Consider the following 20,517-nt stretch of genomic DNA (forward strand, 5'->3'; position numbering starts at 1 on the left):
CACACACACACACACACGGGCTGCAGAGGTTAGTCCTGTTCCTCACTCCCATCTAAACTGAAATGGATGGATCAGAAGACATTGTTTCTTTGGAGGTCACAAGTCCATATTTCACAGGTTTATACCAGACTAAGGAAACTAACCATGTTTTTATTCGTGCCTCAACACCTAAATCAGTTTCATCTGTCATCTTTACCCAACTTCACAGCAGATGACATTTCCTTATTTTTAAACAAAGGACCACACAAAATCTTGAGGACCAAGGTAACATTAAGTATTTTCATTATAATAATAATAATAATAAAAAAAAAAACCATATTTATTAAGAAACAGCAGATAACATGGCAGAGCGAGGCTTTCCTACAATTATTCAAGATTAGAGTCTTGAGAGCAAAACACAGATATGCACAAAGCGAAATAAAACTCATAGGTGCAGTTTGCTGACGAGATGTCGAGAACGACACGTACGGACGCATCTACATTTTGTACATAAAGCCAGTTTACTTGACATTAGAAATGTACACTTTTCTGTATAGGCTCACAAATACCATACGTATACCGAAGGTCTTTCAATTGTTAAGCAACAAACGAAAAGCGCGTAACCGCTTATTTCAGGCTCTTTCAGCTACTCCTTGTGGAAGACCTGCATTCCTCTGCTTTGATATCGGTCGCAGGCTCCGGTCGTAAGCGGAACACGGAGTATCGACGTCAGAAAGGTGCTACTAACGGCGCGGCTGCTGCGAACGTGGACGAGCAGAAGCAGAGGTGCATCCGCAAGGCCTTTTCGCACAGGAGTGTTTCACGCCTGGGTAACGCTCTACTTGTCACACGACCATTTTCAGCATGGCTGGGTGGGGGTGGGGCTGGCCTTGACGGTATGAAAACATCTTAGTAAATAAGTAACTCTGGATGGAGCTGCCTTGCATAAAATGCTCACGTCACATCCAACACTGCTTAGAGAGCCTGTTACCCAAAGACAAGCGTGACCAACATGGTAAAAGACAGTGCGACTCCTGAGGCTCCTGATGTGCAGGAAGAAGCTAGAGGTTCTCCTTATGCTGTTCGACCTGTCGGTGCTGCGCCACTCGTCCCCGAGGCGATGATAACAAAAGCCACTATGTACTCCACGGCAGTCAGCGTCGTGGTGACTAGACTGGACTGTCCGCTGTCCACACCCAGCAGCGCTTCCCTAACCTTGAGCAAAGCAGCTTTTTCAGTGAGTCAAAAAGCCACGGAGACGGAGTACCGCTGCTCTGAGAGCAGAGGCAGGACCGCAGCTGACACAGCACCGTGTTTCGTGTAAAGACAAGGCAAGAAGCACCGCGAAGAGGGAGCGTACAGTCGGTCATCGTGTGCCGGGGCCTCTCAGAAAGCGGGACGAGCGGAAGTTTCGGATTCACCGTTCGGGACATAAACACACAGCGGCTGTGCGGTCCCCGGGACTGTGATGACACAGTCTGCAATCTGTAGCAAGTGATGAAGGTCAAAGTGTTCTTCATGAAACTGCAGCTGCCATCACACCACCAAGACAGACACAGACAGACACGAGCGCAGCAGTGCAATTCTGACAATACATCCGATTTATAAAATGTCCAAGACCATAATGAACCAAAAAGAAAATCCTCCATCTACACTGAAATGCATAGAAAAGCAGCATATCAAATCTTTACCTTGAGTCAAATACAAATTGTACCATTTAAATGCAAAACAATTTAAGAAATGCTATTCTCTTCATAGCCACAATGAAAATGTAGCTTATTACAAAAGTATAGAAATGTTAAACTGTCCTGATGTGAAAAGGCTACCCTGTACATTATAAAAGTGTTTCCTATAAAATATGTGTAAAAGCTGCACACGTTCAAACTTGTTATATTTATATCCTATTACAGCATGAGCCATGTGGTAACAGTCAACATTTTTTAAAATCTCAGTGTTCTCCACAAGAAATGGGGAGAGGAGAAAAAAAAAAAAAAAGGTGAAAAAGCTTTAAATTTTAAACCAAGTGGTAAAATACCCACTTTGATAAATCACTGAGTGGCAGACAGATTTGTTCCAGGGCAGAACACTGGTAAGGAGAAGCCCTGTGCAGGAACACTGATATATGAGCATAAAGCGAGTGCAGAGAGTCCTTCCAGCGCACGACGCCTCCCTCTCTCCCTCTCCCTCAGGAAAGCAAGAATCACAAACTCAGGCCAGGTGGGTCCAACCCCAACCTTTGGCACATTCTTCAAAACAAAAAAAAAAAAAAAAAAATCACTGCAACTTCTCACAATGACCTCGGTGACCTCAGCATCAATAAGCAATAAATGTGTTTAAAGTGGATTTGTGCACCTAGCAGGCCACGGGGCGACTGCTAAGTAGATGTACTGAAGAGTCCGTTTACACAAGCATCTAATGATTCCACATGAAAACATGAAATTGACACAGAAGAGCTAAGCGTGAGAAAGAATTCGTTGTAGAAGCACCACTGATTCTGGTCCCCACCAGTCAAAGGCACATATTTTTGACAGTGTTCCACCTCGTGCGTTTCACAATAGCTTCCATTTTGAACTTTTTAAAAACATTGCAGAGTAAAAACTATAAGTGAATACATACCAAAGCATCATTCCAACATGACTTTCACCGATTTGTTTTTGACTATAGTACTAATTCATTAAAAATTAATTTCCAGCTTCAACGTGTCAGAGAAAGAGGCACTTATCAAAGTTTACAGCCAAACTGAAGTCCACACCTTAACCATCAAACTAAGGTGCTAATGCCACTTCCTCAACAGGATACCCAGCCGTGTGGCACTCAGGCCTTCATCCCGTTGGAAAGCTGGTCTTCCTCAGCGGCAGCAGTATCATCCATGGGTGTCAGTTCAGTGGGAGCGGCCTCAGCGGGTGCTCCTCCCTCTCTCCGGCTGCGGTAATATCTTGCGATCACCCAGGCCGCGCAGCCCAGGTACACAACAGTCAGCAGGGTGAAGTAGAAGAAATAAACCATGAACTGTAAATGACAAGGAAAATGCAATTAATGAAGGAACGGTGCCGAGTACACTGGTTCGAGCCATCGGTCTAAAGGCCTCTTGGTTATAAACGTAGTGCACGGAAAAACAAAGCAACCAAACCAAAGAAACCCAACTTTTAAAATGTTCAAATGAGCAAAGCTAAGTATTCCTTGACTGATACTGAGGAAAATAATGAGGTTTAGGGGTGCAGTGTGTGTGCGTGCGTGCGTGCGTGCGTGCGGCACAGGGGATCCTCCACCTGGGAATGCACCGGCAGTGCCAACCCCCGCTTGTCTGCCACAACGATGGTGATGACGGTCTTGAGGATGGTTCCCAGGAAGGTGTTGATGCCGAACACCAAGGCGCACAGCTCTTTAGAGAGGGACGAGGCGATCTGGAAACTGCCACAGGCCAAACTCTTAACTACGTCGTCATCACAGACGTCACATTTCGCCAACGTTTCGGGAGCTCAGAACTTGACTCGTTACTCAACGCGCTCCTAACGGGCTCGCATTACACCCATCTTCCCATGATTACCACCACTAGCTGTAACCCACCTGCTGCCCAGCTCAGGCCCAGCTCAGGCCCAGCACCACCTACCCCCAAGCCCGCCCACCGTGGAGCGACGGAACGTGTTGCTCACATGGCGATGGGGACCAGGAACTGGTAGAAGCCTCTGAAGAAGGTGTAGGCCACATAGCACGCCCAGATGCTGCTGGTGGTGCTCATGAGAAGCAGCAGGCCAGCCTGCAGCGCCGTCACGGCGCCAATGACCAGCTCGGACCACAGGTTCCACCGGATCTTCACAAAGCCGGCGACAAAGGAAGTAACGGCACCTGGGGACGAGCCACACGATCACACCGTGTCAGTCTCCCTTGGACTTTAACTGCGCTCCGTATTGGAGAGAGAGCGACGCAACGTGCACCTCGCGCGATGTTCCGGGAACCATCGATATCTTAAAGGTGACCGAGAAACTCGCCCGGCGACCTTTGGACGCCGCAGCTCTGTCAGCACCGCTGTAAATCATTACTCGGTGCCACGCTGGTGCCGCGACGGTGCCGCTCGGCCCGCGAACTATTTCAGCGTGACGGCCACGACAGAGCTGCTGGGGGTCCGATGGCCAGCGGTTTACATGTGCAAATGAGGCGAACAAAGGGAGAAACTAACGCTCCACGGTGCCGGAACCGTGCTGTGCTCCGTCTTTCAGAACTTCACTTGTGTTTTTAGGTTTATAACGTCGTCGTAAAACAAAATGACGTACAAACATTTGACATACGCAGCATTTCTTCATACAATTAGCTACGTAGAATCTTCTAACGTTAACAAATTTGCAGTTATGCGTAACGAGAGCACAGAACAGCGTTCTGCTCGATAGCTCGCACTCCTGCGCGATAGCGTTTGCTCGAAGCTGTGCCTGGATCACTTGGCATGGAGCAAGTGACTTTCCCACAGAAGGTCTACGCACGCATGTCTGGGAGACGACATGTCCAAATCTTTGAGTGCGATAACAGTAAACGACCCTCCTCCTGGAGCCTTTTTCCGCGGATCTCACACTTGTCTCCAAGGCGAGCTGCAGCGTGATATTTGTGCACTAAACTACTTACATGGACTCAGCAATCTACCCAGCAGGATTGCTTTTACAAAGAAACACTTGCAATTCAAATCAAGATGGACACTCTGCTCTAAACACTATGCAAAGTGCTGGCCCATGTACTTTTTTGTTAAATAACCTGACTGCCACAACCAACTGTTTGTTCTCAATCAATACAGCAAAGAGCAGCAGCAGCTACTGCGAAAGAAGCAATTTCACCAGTTTTTAGTCGCTTTTCCGTAGCAATGATCTAGCAGTGCGCGCGACAGGCTTCACGGACCTAAATAACGCGGCGATATTTGGAAGCACAAGAGGGCTGCCGGCACATTCGCACGCTCTCACCCAGAAGAGTGGAGGCTGCCTCAACCCCGCCGTTGTAGACGTGCTTGTTCTCAGTGGCGGGATACACCTTGTTCCACAGGATGTGCGCGTAGAAAATAACCAGGTAGTACCCAGTGGAGTTGAAGATCCACCACAGGCTCCAGAGCCTCAGCTGGGGCACCTTCACCACATTCTCCAACTCCTTCAGCATCTGGAAGAGCACGGAGTTTCTCAAGCGGGAGAGCGCTCCCTGCCGGGCCACCCGGCTCGAGCAGGAGGCCTTCGCGGGGGACGCTTCCGGCCGGGCACCCGACACCTCCTTGTTGAAGTACATGCTGCGCCGCGGCCAGGGAAGCGAGGAGGCCAGCAGCAAGCCGAAGCTGACGAAGCCCAGCGAGATGGCGCTGAGCGTGCCGAAGGACACGCCCGCCAGCGACACGCACAGCTGGCCGAGCACCGAGCTGGTGAAGACGCCGAGCAGCACCGCGGCGCGCGAGTAGCCGGCCACGCGCTGATACAGCGTCGGTGACACCAGGGAGAAGATGTAGGAGGAGTAGGCCACGCGCGTCGCCATGGTCACCCCGTAGAAGAACTCCATGAACTGCATCTGGAGTAACGTGGTGCCCAGGAGGACCAGCAGCCAGATGGACACGTGGCTGAGGCTCTGAAGAACCAGCACGGGCTTGTAGCGCAGGTAGTCCGTCAGCAGGAAGACCGGCACCAGCACGGCCATGTAGGAGTAGGAGAGCACCGGGTTGATCTCGTTGGTCACCTGGGAAGAGCCACCAGAGCAAGGGCTCAACGTCACCGACGCCTGCTCTTCTGATAATAACAACAATAAATGCCGACGGCTTACAATAACTTTGAGATCATACCTGTTAAACAAAAGACAAACCTTCAGGCAGCTACTCCTGTAATGTAAATGTTTACATATGTGAGGAAGGCGATAGGAATCATCGATATTTTGATAAACCTTTATAATCGCACGTCTGCATCCAAGTGTCTCTTTCTGCTAACGTAACGCACACGTTGTATTGCCTGAGATGAATGTCACTTTGGACAAAAGTGTCTGCTAAATGAATACATGTAATTACGGAATGGTGGGAATTTTCGCGGAATCGATCTGTGACAGCAAACATGACATTGCGCCACACGTTCATAGACATATTTACGTTCCATGCATTTATTTAGCAGATGCTTTTCTCTTAAGTGACTTCCAACGAGCTCTACGTAGTGTTATCATCCCACACACCTTATTCACCGGGTGACTTACACTGCTAGATGCACTACTTACGCTGGGTCACTCATTCATACAACAGTGAAACAGACACACTCTCTCTGTTAGTCACACACTGTGGGAGGAAACCCACGCAGACACAGACCGAGGGGGGATCGAACCCACGTCCTCGCTCCGCCACCGTGCCGCGGAGACGACGCGTCCATTACGTCGCACTAGCGGAAGAGACCGTACGCAACCGCAGTTGACGTGAAGAGTGAAATTCAGCGAAGCGCAGCTGGTAAAAATGTCACAGCTGAACAGGGTTAAAACTCGGAGACACGGATCTCCTGCGAAGGAAGCTCTGCGTTATAAGTTCACTTTATTTGTGCGTCTCATCTGTCCACATAAGACAGAGCGACACGCCTGTAAGAAGGGCACCGCTTGACCCAACAGCTTCCTGCAAGAAACCCTGCAGTGACTTTTCAAAAGAAAACTTGATCAGTAAAAGCAAACTTTAGGTTATAACAATCTACAATTTCCCCAAAAAAAAAAAAAAAAAAAAAAAACTATTAACCTCTGAGCTGCACTGTACAAAAGAACAAAGATGAAGATTAGAGCTACTATTTTCCAGGATAATTCTAGCAAAATTTATTGTAATAAAATCATAGTATAACATGTTTTAATTCCCTAACCCTACTCCAAAAAATGTTTAAAGTGCTTAAAAAAGTTCCTTAAAGTGCAAAACTGCACAGTAACTCTTACACACACAGACACACAGTCTTTGGTGTGCAGTACTAATAAGCCTTCGTCCCATTTCAGCGCAGCAGCCAAACCCCCCCAACTCTCCCCCTGCAAAGGAAGAATGTGAACTTGAACCTAATTCAGCAGGATCTACATTCCCCAGTATTAAAGTACCCAGTTGCTGACTGTGGTGCTGCTCTCAGTAATCAGGCAGAGGGATCAACTCTTCTGGTGCTCACTGCATTAAGGGCCACACGCACACGTACACACACACACACACACACACACACAAAATGCCTATGAGCAGGGTAGTTACCATGAATTGCTGCAGTAAAATTAACCAGCTGTATAAATGGGTGAAGAATTGTAAGTCACTTTCAAGAAAATCATTAACTAAATGATTATTACTGATGACACTACATAGTATCCATTGGAAGTCACTTTAGAGAAAAGCATCTGTTAAACACACAGACACACACACACACACACACACACACCGTCTCAACCGCTTGTCCCAGACGGGGTCGCGGGGAGCCAGAGCCTAACCCGGCAACACAGGGCGTAAGGCCGGAGGGGGAGGGGACACATCCAGGACGGGACGCCGGTCCGCCGCAAGGCACCCCAAGCGGGACTCGAACCCCAAACCCGCCGGAGAGCAGGACCCGGTCCAACCCACTGGGCCACCACGCCCCCTTATCTGCTAAATATATAAATGCAAATGAATAAACGTAAACATACCGACAGCAACTTACCAATTTATACAGCAGTTACTTTTACTGCAACAATTAGGGGAAAATACCTAATAAAGTTAGTACAGTAGCAGACGGGATGTGAACGTGCAGCCTTCCGATGTGAAGACGGGAGCCGTAGCCACTATGCTACCTGCGCCCTCGGAGCCGTCACCTCGTCGTGTAAAAACTCCAGCTAGGTCTCCATCGTTCCAGTAGGTTCTTCAGCACGGTGGCGGAGGAACATCTCTCAAGACTACCGACGGCCGACCCTAAACGTCTCACCGCACCCGCTCCTTCCGGCACCGTGCGACACTACGACTTCCCACGACGACATATGCTTTCCCGCTTAACGGTGGGACTCGGCAGCGTGGCCTTAGGGCTGTCCACATCACTGTCCACTCCTGCTTCCCATGACACTCTTGCGTAACACTTCGGAGACTAACCAGGCGCTGAGGGCCCCGCTATGTCCTATCCGTAGACACGTACCATAGAGGGGCCAATGACATCGCCGGCAATTTCATTTACCGAATCTTTTGAAAATCAAAGTATTGTAATGCTTCATATTTTTACAGATTAAAATGTTAAAAATTTATATTACCATGTTTTTCACTAAAAATCTCATTACCATAACGCATCCATATTTAACATATCTACAATCAAATCGCATTTAATAAATTTTTTTTTTTTTTACAGCAAGTCTTAAAATCATGTAAGAAATGCAAAAGAATGGATTCCACTACATATAGTTGTAAGAGAAATTATTGTTTCAGGACACACTTCTCATTACCATTACATTTGTTGTCACAGCTACAGAAAAGGTTTAAACGGAGTTTGCGTCTTCCGTGCTGCCTCATCAAGAAGTCAAGATGAAGACGAGATGAGTTCATCGTTTTGCTTTTCAGACTTTAAAAATGTCACTGTTCCTCTGCAACCCCTACAACACCACGGGTTCTCACTGCAGCAATCTTGTTGAAAATGCAGAAGTTCATTATCGATGCCATCTGCGGAGAAGGAGCTCCGAGGGCAAAACCCAGCCCACACTCACCGGGTGGGTGACGGTGAGAAGAGTGAAAAGGAGGAGCCTCAACGGAAAGCTCCGATGCATGGCCGCTTCTTCCACTGGTCTTAGGGTTAGGGTTAGGGATACACTTAGAGATGTCTAAAAAACACACACATAGACACACGTAGACACAAACCACCAACCTGCTCCCGGGTGAAGTTCTTCTCGGAACTCAGGAGGAAGGGCGTGATGAAGGGCTCGCCCGGCTTCAGCTGAACCACGAAGCCGTAGAAGCAGAGCAGCACGATGGACCACCACCGGCGACGCAAGGCCTGGGGCTGGGGTTTGTCCCCGTCCCCTGCCGTGAATTCAACCATGCTTCTCCGCGCTATCCTTCCACAAAAAGCACAGGGACCGTGAGCGTATTCCCTTCCTCTACGTGGAAAACGGCGAGGGGCGAAGGAACGGCCGCACGGACAAAGCGCCCGCAGCAAAGCGCTCCTCGCTTCCGCGGGTCGGCGCGTTCTCAACTCATCCAATCTTCCCGGCTTCGTAACACGTGCGCCTTCGAGCGCTCCGCTTCGGTTGTAAAAGACGGATTAGTCGCGAACCGCTCGGAGAGGGGGGGGGGCTCGGCAGGAACCGGAGCGGCAAACGAAGGAGCGGCAACACGGGGCCACGACGCACACGTGGTTCGCCGATCATAATCGTTGTTCCTTCCTACGGCCAGACTTTGATCCCGCGCGAACCGCATATTTCGCTCGGGCAGAAGGAGGCCACGGCCACACCCGCGGAAGACGAGACACGACGCCGGCGAACGCGTACACCCGCGTAAACCGGTATCCCAGCGAGGCTACGGTGGAGCTCGTCCCCGCTATGCACTCTTTCGGAGATGCGTCTCTCCTAGAGCCGGAAGGAGAAGCACTTTAACACAAAAATGAAAGGCAGAGATTTTATAATAATCTTTGATCACACATTTTGTAGAAAACACCACTGTTGTAGTACTGTAAGCGTTCTGCTGCCAACTTCGCTCCATTCGCGTACGTACAACATCCTAAACGCAGGATATAATCTCAGTGTTGAAACCACCTGTGTTTTCCAATCATTTTCCATTATTTGTCGTCATCTTAACGCCGCGTTTGTAGGGTTTAAGTACATTTATAGCATAACGTGTTTTAATCCCCTAAGCCAATAACGCCGTCAGACCGAACACACACGATTCCAAAAGCTCGGTCGACATTCATGACCTTCCTTCCATAATCATTGTCATGTCAACTAGTAACGCCACGAGAAAACGCACTTCACGGGACATCGGTACAAACGAATCGCTCTCGTGGGATCGCAGATGCTGTAGGTCCCGTCCGACTCCAAGGCGTAACGGCGCGTCGCAGCGCACGTGACGTGCGGTCACACGCGTCGTCGCTCATCATCCCGCCGACACGAGACGGGGGCGAGGCCCGTCACCGACGGAGGGAGGGAGGGAGATCATTCTACGCAGCAGCAGCAGGGTACCGGCGTAAGGTGTAAGGGCGGCCACCGAAACTGTGTGTCCACTCATCATCATCATGTGTTCTTTTTCTCTCTCTCAGTTTCAGTGCTTAGATGGAGAGCGCAAAAAAGAAGTAGAAGAAGAGAAGCATCGATTTTCATTAAACACAACTTACACTCAGCTCAGGTCCACAGGTACACGCCACGCCACGGCCCGGGAGCTGCGAAGCGCAGCAGCGAGTGACCCTGCCTGGCTTGTATCGCCTCGACTCCCGCTGACTGAGTTCTGGGCCCAAACTGGGACGGAAAGAGAGTACTACTCTACTGTGACTGTGTGTGACTGTGACTGTGACAGTGTTGTCGAGCAAGAAGAAACGGCGGAGCACCGCGGGAAGAAGACCGTAGCGCCACTCGCTCAGCCTGTCTGTCTGACTGTCTGTCTGTCTGACTGACTGACTCTGGCTGGGGCCCGTCTCGTCTTTCAGCACATTGCACCACCCGACCGATCACACCATCATCTCATATTAATCACAATGCTGCATCTCCACTCCAGCCAGTGCGGAAAACGATACATGATTACATGATGATTAATAATCAATGCAGAGAACGAACCACTGACTCCGCAGTCCGCTCGCCCACAATCAAACGCTCTGACTGACAAACACGATGATCATGCGATGATGGAAACCCTGCCTGCAACACAGATCATGGCTGCGGCCTTTGCTTGCGCACAAGTTGCGTTCTCACCGAACGCTGCCCGCATGCCTAAATGATCCACATGATTGTTTTGGACTCAATTCCACTTCTTCGGACGAAACGCGCGAGACTGAGGTGCGGCCATCGCATCGCACGGCCCCGCCGCGTGTTTACACATCAAATTAAATGTTCGTCTAGACACACGGTCCCAAGAAATTCCATAAAGACTGAACTCTCCAAATGCCCCACATGATAATCCCTATACACTAAACACGTGGCAGGTAAGCGCGTTACTACGGCGCCACACGTGTAACTCACCCTGTTACGTCCCCTCCTCGGATTTCGCCTTCCGCGCCCGCAGCCCCTACTAGCTTATGGCAGCTTCGGTCCGCGAAGCACTCTGGGTAATGTAGTTTCCCTAGCTAATCGATATCGTAAAAAGGATCGTTCTCAACTATACCATCCAGTGTGCACCATCAGCATATTTCAACGAGTACTGTGCGGTTATGTGTGGCTGTTCGATTCCGATTCCAAGAGTTTATTCTAAAAACGTAAAAATGAGAGGAAAAACGGTATTGCGAAACAACCCCCCCCCCCCCCCCCCCCCAAAAAAAAAAAAAAAAAAACAATTCAGTATATTGTGAATAAGGGGTCTTGACACCTTTAAATAAATCAAATTTATTAACTTGTACTGCATATACCTTTACTAGAATCATGTTATGCATACATGCTTAATATCTCATGACATACGTGTATTTTAATAAAGAATATCTCAAGGGATACTGCAGAATTAGGGTTGGACTGGATCCTGCTCTCCAGTAGGTCTGCGGTTCGAGTCTCGCTTGGGGTGCCTTGCGACAGACTGGCGTCCCGTCTCAGGTGTCTCCCCTCCCCCTCCGGCCTTACGCCCTGTGTTGCCGGGTAGGCTCCGGTTCCCCGCGACCCCCTATGGGACAAGCGGTTCAGAAAATGTGTGTGTGTGTGTGTGTGATACTGCAGAATTATTCAAGTTGGTCATCTCTACGTGCCGAATGTGCAGCACACTGTCAATAACGAAAGGACAGGACCTTGACCAGTAAACCCGCTGACTCTTAAACACTTACAGCGGAAGCTCATGTACAAGGCAGATGTGAAAATTATTGTCTGTTCTTATTAACAGTGTGCTACAAATGCAGATGCTTCAAATAGAATCGCAAATTGCAGTGCAAAAGCATCGATTTGACATTACGGCTGAGCTCTTCGGACAAACGCGTCTTTTGATACAAGTTCACCAGCTTTGGAAATAGTCGCTCGTCGTTCGGGACGGATGTGGCCTGACTGGCGGTGATTTGGCCAAACGGCCTCCGTCTGCGTCGAGTCCGCGTGTGAATGAAAGTGTCGACTTGTCTGAAGTACCGCCGAACTATAGACACGTGACGTGTTGTGCGGGGCGGCATTTCTACACCACACTGCAAATCGGGACCAAAGTTCTTCTTGCTGTAGCTGCTTCTCTCACGTCGCGTGTGCGCGGGGAGCAGGGCGGACACACTGTGGTGACTGACCGACGCAACGGGTTCTCTGTGACGGATCGACTCCGGAACTTTGGACGCGACTCTCGATTCCTTGCCGCTAGGATTCGAAGAATCGACTCCCAGCCCCGCTCTATCATGGTTATTACGCGTCGCAGGTTTGCGCTGCACACGTTAAGCACACGACACGTGTCAGTCGGTGTGAGTAAAACACGTCGAGTCCTTCCGCTTCTAAGGACTGAGAGAAATATACGGCACTGCGGACTGTCATTTCATTTGCAGGCTCTGCGAGCGGTTTCAGCAGCACTGCAGCCGACGACAGTACAGTCAGTACAACTTGTTCACACTTGGACTCGAGTAGAGCTGCACTCGGGTAACTTCTTCTTCTTGTACTGTACCGCGGTGGTGTGTAAGTAGGACACTCCTAGTAGTACTACTCCTCTGTTCTCCCCATACAAGAATCGATATTTTACTGTATTGTAACATCTCTGAGGGGAGTAAATGTAAATAGTTGGTATTAGTGTTTATGTGTGTGTACATAGTTGTGTGTGGTCTCTGATTGGTTGTTGTTCTATTTATGTTCAGTGTTCGAGAGTGGGATTCTGGGGAGTCCCGGGGGGAACCCCTTAACCATAGGGTGCAGCAGGGGGGCTGGGAGTGACCCAGGGGGATTTTGAGGTGTTCTGTGTCTTGTACTGTCTGAAGCGTCTTTGTTAAGACTGCTGTTGGGGACATGTACAGTTTCAATAAAGCGCACGTTCCTTTTACCCCGTCTGTCGAGCCTGTTTCCAGTAGCTCCATGGAGGGACGCTACATTGGTGTCAGGAGTGGGACGGCGCACGCTCTGAGCGAGCAAACCCCAAGAACCGACCGGGGAAGAGAACGTTCTCGGGAGATCGAAGATATTCAGCAGAAGACTTCGGAACTGCTGGCCGCTTTGGAGCAACTGTGGGGACCGTCACCACCACGCCGGCGAGAGGCTTCCCTCACGACGGTGTGCGGAGAAAGAGGTATTCCCCAACCACCGCCCAGGACGCCAGCCTCGGGGGAAACACCGCAGCGAACAGCGCTCCGCCTGCCGCGGTATTCGGGGACGGAGCCGTGGGAAACATACGAGGCACAGCTTCGCCTAGCAGCGCGGCACAACGGCTGGGATGCGGCAACTACAGCAGCACAGCTGGGGCTAGCCTTGGAGGGGAAAGCGCTGACCGTGCTGCTAGACGTGAGAGCGGACCAACACCACGAGCTGCCCGCGCTCACGGCTGCCCTGAGACGCCGTTTCGGCCAACACGAAACAGCGGACTATTATCGCGGACAGCTCACAGCGAGACGACGCAGCAAAGGCGAAGCCCTGGGAGCGCTGGCCGCGGATATCCAGCTCCTGGCGCGGCGGGCGTACCCGCAATACCCCGCAGATATCCAAGAAGACTTGGCGCTGCAGGCATTCCTCCGAGCGCTCGCCCCAGAACGCCTGCAGCAGCATGTTAGGCTTGCTGCCCCGGCTAACCTGGAGGCGGCGCAGCGAGAGGCGGAACGCGCGGAAGCCGTCCTACGGGAGGCGAAGGAGCCCGCGCATTCTTGCCGCTCCCTGGAAGACGTCACTGATGACGAGGTGGAGGGAGAAGCTGCGCGCCAAGTCGAGGCACCGCCTGCGCGCCAACGGCCCCCTATTATCTGCTGGCGTTGTCGGAAGAGAGGTCACCAGGCGCGCCACTGCAGAGAGCCCGCCCCCGCGGCACCTCAGGGAAACGGCAGAGGGGCGACGCCGTGAGGGGGGTTTCGCCCTGTGACTCCGCCCCTTCTTGGGGCGTACCCTCGTTCCCGGTGGGACGCCTGGGGAAACTCCGCTGCCTGCAGCTGCCCTGCCTAATAGAGGGCGTGCCCTGCGAAGCCCTCGTGGACACGGGGTCTACAATCTCGATCGTCCGCAACGGAGTGCTGCCTGGAACGGCGCGCCATCCCCCAAAGGGATGGACCGAGGCGTCAGCGAGCCTGCGCACGGTCACAGGAGAGACCGTGGCGATGTGGGGGAAAAGACGTTTGCGCCTGGCTGTGGGCAACCAGCTGCTGGAGCACGAGTTCTGGCTTGCGGAGATCCAGGATCCATGCATCATAGGAATGGATCTCCTGGCCGAGGCAGGGGCGGTGCTGGACCTGGGCAGACGGTCGCTACAGCTGGCAGGTGAGAACATTGCCCTCACTCACATGCGGCGGCGGCGGCGAAAGAATCTCAAAACGCGCGCCCTCTCCGCCAGTTCACGAGTGCAGGGGACCGGGGCTGCGCACCAAATGGCAGTTGAGGGAGAGCCCGAGGCACACAGCGGGGGCTCCTCTGGTGCAGGGTGCGTCACGCAGCCCTCAGCAACGACTCGTGAAGCGGTGCAGATGCTGTGGCAGCGCAGCGGGGCAGAGTTAGAAGAGGGTCAGCGAGAGCAGTTGAAGGAGCTCCTGAACGCCTTCATGGACATCTTCGCAGCCCGGGATGAAGACTGCACCAAAACGGACCTGGTGCGGCACCACATTGAGACAGGTGGCGCGGCCCCCATCCGCCTGCGACCGCATCGCCTAGCGCTGGCGAAGAGGCAGATTGCGGAGGAAAAGGTGAGAGAGATGGCGGCAGCGGGCATCATTGAGCCCTCCAGCAGCCCCTGGTCAGCGCCGGCGGTCCTGGTGCAAAAGAAGGACGGCAGCTGGCGGTTCTGTGTGGATTATCGTCGCCTGAATGCGGTAACCAAACAGGACTCCTATCCCCTGCCACGCATTGACGATGCGTTGGATTGCATCGCGGGGTCACAGTGGTTCAGCTCTCTGGACCTGAGGAGTGGCTACTGGCAAGTCGCTTTGGCGCCGGAGGCCCGGGAGAAGACAGCATTCACCCTGGGGCGGGGCCTCTGGCACTTCACGGTCATGCCTTTTGGCCTGTGTAACGCGGCCGCCACCTTTGAACGGCTGATGGAGCGGGTCCTGTCAGATGTGCCCAGGAGCCGGTGCATCGTCTACCTGGATGACCTGCTGGTACACGCCTCCTCCTTTGAGTCTGCGCTGGCAAATCTGAAAGAGGTGTTTGCTGCCATCCGTGCGGCCGGGCTGAAACTGCACCCCGCGAAGTGCAACCTCCTCCAGCGGCAGGTGAAGTTCCTGGGCCACGTCGTGGACGCGAATGGAGTGTCCACGGACCCCGACAAAGTGCGGCAGGTGCGGGACTGGCCAGCCCCAGAGAACGTGTCGGAGTTGCAGAGTTTCCTGGGGCTGGCGTCGTATTATCGCCGCTTTGTGCGTGGTTTTGCAGACATCGCAGCACCACTGCACCGCCTCACTGCTAAGGGCACCCCGTTCGAGTGGACCCCTGAGTGCGCAGCCGCCTTTCACCGCCTGAGGGAGGCTCTGGCATCTTCCCCCGTCCTGGCTCTCCCGATCCCTGGGAGGACTTTCATCGTGGACACGGACGCCAGCGATCAAGGCATCGGAGCTGTGTTGTCGCAGGCGGGAGATGGAGGTGAGAGGGTGGTCGCATTCTACAGCCGCCGGCTGAGTCGCCCGGAGAAGAACTACTGTGTCACGCGGCGAGAGCTCCTGGCCGTGGTGGCAGGGATTAAACATTTTCGCCCCTACCTCTACGGGACCAGGTTCCTGTTGCGGACCGACCACGCCTCACTCACATGGCTCCTAAACTTCAAGGAGCCAGAGGGGCAGATAGCACGGTGGCTGGAGCTGCTGCAGGGGTATGACTTTGAGGTCCAACACCGGCCGGGACGCCTGCACACCAACGCCGACGCACTCTCTCGGCGCCCTTGCAGCGCAGGCTCGTGCAGGCACTGCGTTCGGCTGGAGGAGCGGCGGGCGACTGCAGAAGAGACCTGCGCTGTGCTGGCGGCAGATGCGGCGAGTGATGGGGGATCCACCGACGACACAGAGCTGTTCCGCCGGGCCCAGGAAGCCGATCCAGAGCTGGCGGTGGTGCGGGGCTTCCTGCAGTCGGGGCAGCGCCCACCCTGGACTGCTGTGGCCCCACACGGACCCACCGTCAAGTCATACTGCTCACAGTGGGACAGCCTTGAGGTGAGGGGGGGGCTGCTGTATCGGCGTTGGGAGGGGCCAGTGCCCGGCCAAGTCCTGTGGCAGCTCCTCGTCCCTCGTAGCCTCAAGGAAGACGTGTTGCAGCGAGTACATGGTCCCGCTGGCATTGGGCACTTTGGCGTGGCGAAGACGCTGCACCGGCTGCGCCAGCGGTTTCACTGGGCGGGGTGTCGCCAAGACGTGGAGCTGTTCGTGCACTGCTGCGATGCCTGCACGGCGCGTAAGGGCCCCAGTGACCGGTCGCATGCCCCCCTGCAACGACTTCAGTCGGGCGCCCCAATGGAGCGCGTGGGCGTGGATGTGCTGGGACCCTTTCCCCGCACTGATCGGGGAAACCGCTACGTGCTCGTGGCCATGGACTACTTCACCAAGTGGCCCGAGGCATACGCGGTACCGGACCAGAGTGCCGCGACCACAGCGGAGCGGTTGGTGGAGGAGATGTTCTGCCGTTTTGGGGCGCCAGAGAACCTGCACAGTGACCAGGGCAGGAACTTTGAGTCGCAAGTTATGAAAGAGGTATGCGACCGGCTGGGGGTGCGGAAGACGCGCACCACGCCCCTTCATCCACAGAGCGACGGGCTGGTGGAGCGTTTCAACCGGACACTCACCACGCAGCTCTCTGTGCTTACCTCCCGACATCAGCGCGACTGGGACAGACACCTGCCCCTGGTCCTGTGGGCGTGCCGCTCTGCTGTCCAGGAGTCCACCGGCTGCACCCCTGCCCTGCTCATGTTCGGACGTGAGCTGAGGACTCCGGTGGACTTGGCTTTCGGCAGCCCGCCGGAGCCCGAGGTGGGGGGTGAAGTGGGGCCGGAGTACCTTCGGCAACTGCGGCGACGTTTGGAGTCCGCGCATGCTTTTGCCAGGCGCCATCTGACGGAGGCTGGCGGGCGGCAGAAGCGCGCATACGACACGCAGTGTCGCGGGTGCCCTCTGGCCCCAGGAGACCGAGTGTGGGTATACAATCCCCGGAGGAAACGCGGGCTCTGCCCTAAGCTCACAGACAGCTGGGTGGGTCCCTGCGTGATTTTGGGTCGACTGTCGGATGTCGTCTACAGGGTGCGGATGGGGCCAGGGCGTCGGCCGGTGGTTCTACACCGTGACAGACTCGCCCCCTACCATCCCAAGGAACCTGCACCGGGGCCTCCCGGGGAGAGTCCACCAGGTCCAGCGGGGTCACCGTCCCCGCACAGACCCAGGAGGGTGCGCCGGTTGCCTCTGCACCTCAGGGACTTTGTGCTTTCGGGGTCGACAGTCGCCGGGACGGCCGACTGCTAAAGGGGGGGCAATGTAACATCTCTGAGGGGAGTAAATGTAAATAGTTGGTATTAGTGTTTATGTGTGTGTACATAGTTGTGTGTGGTCTCTGATTGGTTGTTGTTCTATTTATGTTCAGTGTTCGAGAGTGGGATTCTGGGGAGTCCCGGGGGGAACCCCTTAACCATAGGGTGCAGCAGGGGGGCTGGGAGTGACCCAGGGGGATTTTGAGGTGTTCTGTGTCTTGTACTGTCTGAAGCGTCTTTGTTAAGACTGCTGTTGGGGACATGTACAGTTTCAATAAAGCGCACGTTCCTTTTACCCCGTCTGTCGAGCCTGTTTCCAGTAGCTCCATGGAGGGACGCTACAGTATGTTAGTGTATTACATGCTCTATAAGGGGGCACGGTGGCGGGCGCAGTGGGTTGGACCGGTCCTGCTCTCCGGTGGGTGTGGGGTTCGAGTCCCGTCCTGGGTGTGTCCCCTCGCTCTCTCTGGCCCTACGCCCCGTGTTGCCGGGTTGGGCTCCGGTCCCCCGCGACCCCGTCTAGGACAAGGCAAGCGGTTCAGAAAATGTGTGTGTGTGTGTGTGTATGCTATATAATTGTCCCGCGTACCTTTTGCACAGAGTTCAGCTACGACTCGCAAAGCTGCTGCGCTATTTTTTCAACGGAAATCGCGCGCGGCGTAGCGTCACGCGCCGGCGCCGCCAAAAGGCTTCACGCGGGCGCCAGAAGCACCGACTGTCGCGCCGAGGCGATATTACGTTTATATACTGTATATTTCTACTGTATTTTAGATACGCGACAAGTCATTACCAGAAGCAAATGTGGTGGCGATGTGTGAGGACTCTTTCTAGGTGTGTGCAGAAAAACGTCTTAGGGAGTTATTCGTGGCTGTGTGTTGATGATGGCACTCGACTCGTCGTTCTTCTTCTCCGACCATTCGCCGGTCACTCGTGCTGCTTCTCCTAATTGTGCCTCAGTATGTTGTGCAGCGAGCTGCTCTTTTAAACTTTGTGGCAACATTCAAAGAAGGAGCCCGACCAAAACCCGCCTCGCTGCTCCGGTTTGTCATCCAGAGCCACTTGGTGTGGAGCAGCGAGGAGCAGGACTCGGGAGGGCCCGGGACACGCCGAGGATCTGACCTGCTGCGCTTCACGCTGTTGCCAATATTATTAGGCTGTAGCGTCTTCAGTCATGGGTTCAAAGTATGGAGAAATGACGCATTTGCCGACGAGTGGAGTGAGATGAAGCACAAGGTGTTTTCTACATAGCAGCTAAATCTCACACACACACACATTTTCTGAACCGCTTGTCCCGTACGGGGTCTCGGTGAACCGGAGCCTACCCAGCAACACAGGGCGTAAGGCCGGAAGGGGAGGGGACACACCCAGGACGGGACGCCAGTCCGTCGCAAGGCACCCCAAGTGGGACTCGAACCCCAGACCCACTGGAAAGCAGGACCCGGTCCAACCCACCGCGCCACCACGCCACCGTGCCCCCCTCTTTAACAGAATAAAACACCTTTAAGAGATGATCACCTGGAGTAAACCCCTTCATTGTCATTTATTATGAATAAAGCATCTCATCAGCAGCTACAGGTAGACTACAGTTTACATTAGGTCAATGTAAACTCTTTAGAATGTGTTAATGAGCCTACATCTACAGGTAAGCACCTCTTTAAAAAAGTCTCACACGACTGCGGTGCGACTCGGAATTCGGGGTCCCTCCCCACCCACTTACATAAAGTAAATTACTACTGGAATTTCTGTGGGTCCCCTCCGGGTGTGGCTCCGTGGAATCGCCAGCACTGGTCACACGACTGGTGAGAGGCCTACTTGTATGGGGAGTATTTTCTGTTTGCGGTAAAAATCAGTTAAAATCAGTAACTTCTGCTCAGTGTGCACTTTTTTGTCTACATATTATCAACCAAGAGCTGTTCTGAAACCAAGTGTGATCCTAACAGTTACTAAAGTAAGGGAATTACTGAAATCCTAACAGTTAAACAAAGTCATCTTCAAAACTACAAGATGCAAGTGGTAAAGTGATTAAAACCAGTAAAAGCTGCTGCCCAGTGCAAATTACCGAGCTGAATTAATGGTTGACTCTGTCTATTTATCTATCTATAAATGCAATAACTACAAACTTTCCATAATATACTGTGCATGCCTTTCATCTACAGTGACCACTCATGCCATCACTGAGGCTGAGTGTTTCTCTTCTGAAGTAAGCCCCCCTTTGATTCTGATCAGGATGCAGTTATGAAAATCCAGTGTAGTTTTATTTAACATGGCTGCACATTGTAGGTACTCATGAGAAGCAATGACAAGCAGGCATTGCGCTGTTTCATGCGATTCGTTTTGGAAAAGCGGATTGAACTGATTGTGCGTACAATAGACTGCTCCAGTGCACTCCATCACAATTCCCTCCGGAGAAGCACCACTTCCGCAGCAGAGATTGCATTGTTATTGTGCTGGGTAAAGTGCTTCAGGATCTAATTACTGTAATGTCAGATGCAGTCTTAAATCACATTTATTGACCAAGTGCATTGGTTTGTCTCTCCTCTTATAGGGAAGGATCACGCTGACTCCGAAAGTCATCACGCTGATTGGATAAGAGGGATTCCTCTTACCGGGTGAGCCGTGTCACCGGCTGGTCGGGTTTTGGTTGGTTACCAGGGATGCGGTTTGGTTGCCTTCCACTGGCTCCTGGTAGGGTAGTGGGAGGAGCATCCTCCCTTTCCTCCCCCTGCTGAAGCGTGTGTGAATGTGAGGACTGTTCCTTGCTCATTTTTTGAGTAGCTGCAGGTATCAGCATCTGCCTGTGTGAGTGTGTGTGTGTGTGTGTGTGTGTGTGTGTGTGTGTGTGTGTGTGTGTGTGTGTGTGTGTGTGAGAGAGA

At 52.8% G+C, this 20,517-nt stretch overlaps 1 protein-coding gene across 4 annotated transcripts; it reads right to left on the reverse strand.

The window, feature by feature from the left end:
- Nucleotides 1-1,555: 1,555 nt before the first annotated feature.
- LOC108928622 (folate transporter 1-like) lies at nucleotides 1,556-11,159 on the reverse strand. Of its 4 annotated transcripts, none has more exons than XM_018742634.2 (6): nucleotides 11,095-11,144; nucleotides 8,796-8,985; nucleotides 4,923-5,673; nucleotides 3,633-3,825; nucleotides 3,249-3,390; nucleotides 1,556-2,988 (listed from the first exon to the last, which is right to left on the reverse strand). In XM_018742634.2, exons 2-6 carry the CDS (start codon nucleotides 8,967-8,969, stop codon nucleotides 2,794-2,796), a joined length of 1,455 nt encoding a protein of 484 aa, XP_018598150.2. In that variant the 5' UTR covers nucleotides 8,970-8,985; nucleotides 11,095-11,144; the 3' UTR covers nucleotides 1,556-2,793. The 4 variants fall into 4 exon arrangements, with proteins under 4 accessions (XP_018598150.2, XP_018598159.2, XP_029112530.1 ...); XM_018742643.2 differs by having other exon boundaries at nucleotides 8,796-8,980; nucleotides 11,095-11,135; XM_029256697.1 differs by lacking the exon at nucleotides 8,796-8,985 and having other exon boundaries at nucleotides 11,095-11,159.
- Nucleotides 11,160-20,517: the final 9,358 nt, after the last annotated feature.

This window comes from Scleropages formosus, chromosome 12 (genome assembly GCF_900964775.1).
Source record: "Scleropages formosus chromosome 12, fSclFor1.1, whole genome shotgun sequence".
NCBI lineage: Eukaryota > Metazoa > Chordata > Actinopteri > Osteoglossiformes > Osteoglossidae > Scleropages > Scleropages formosus.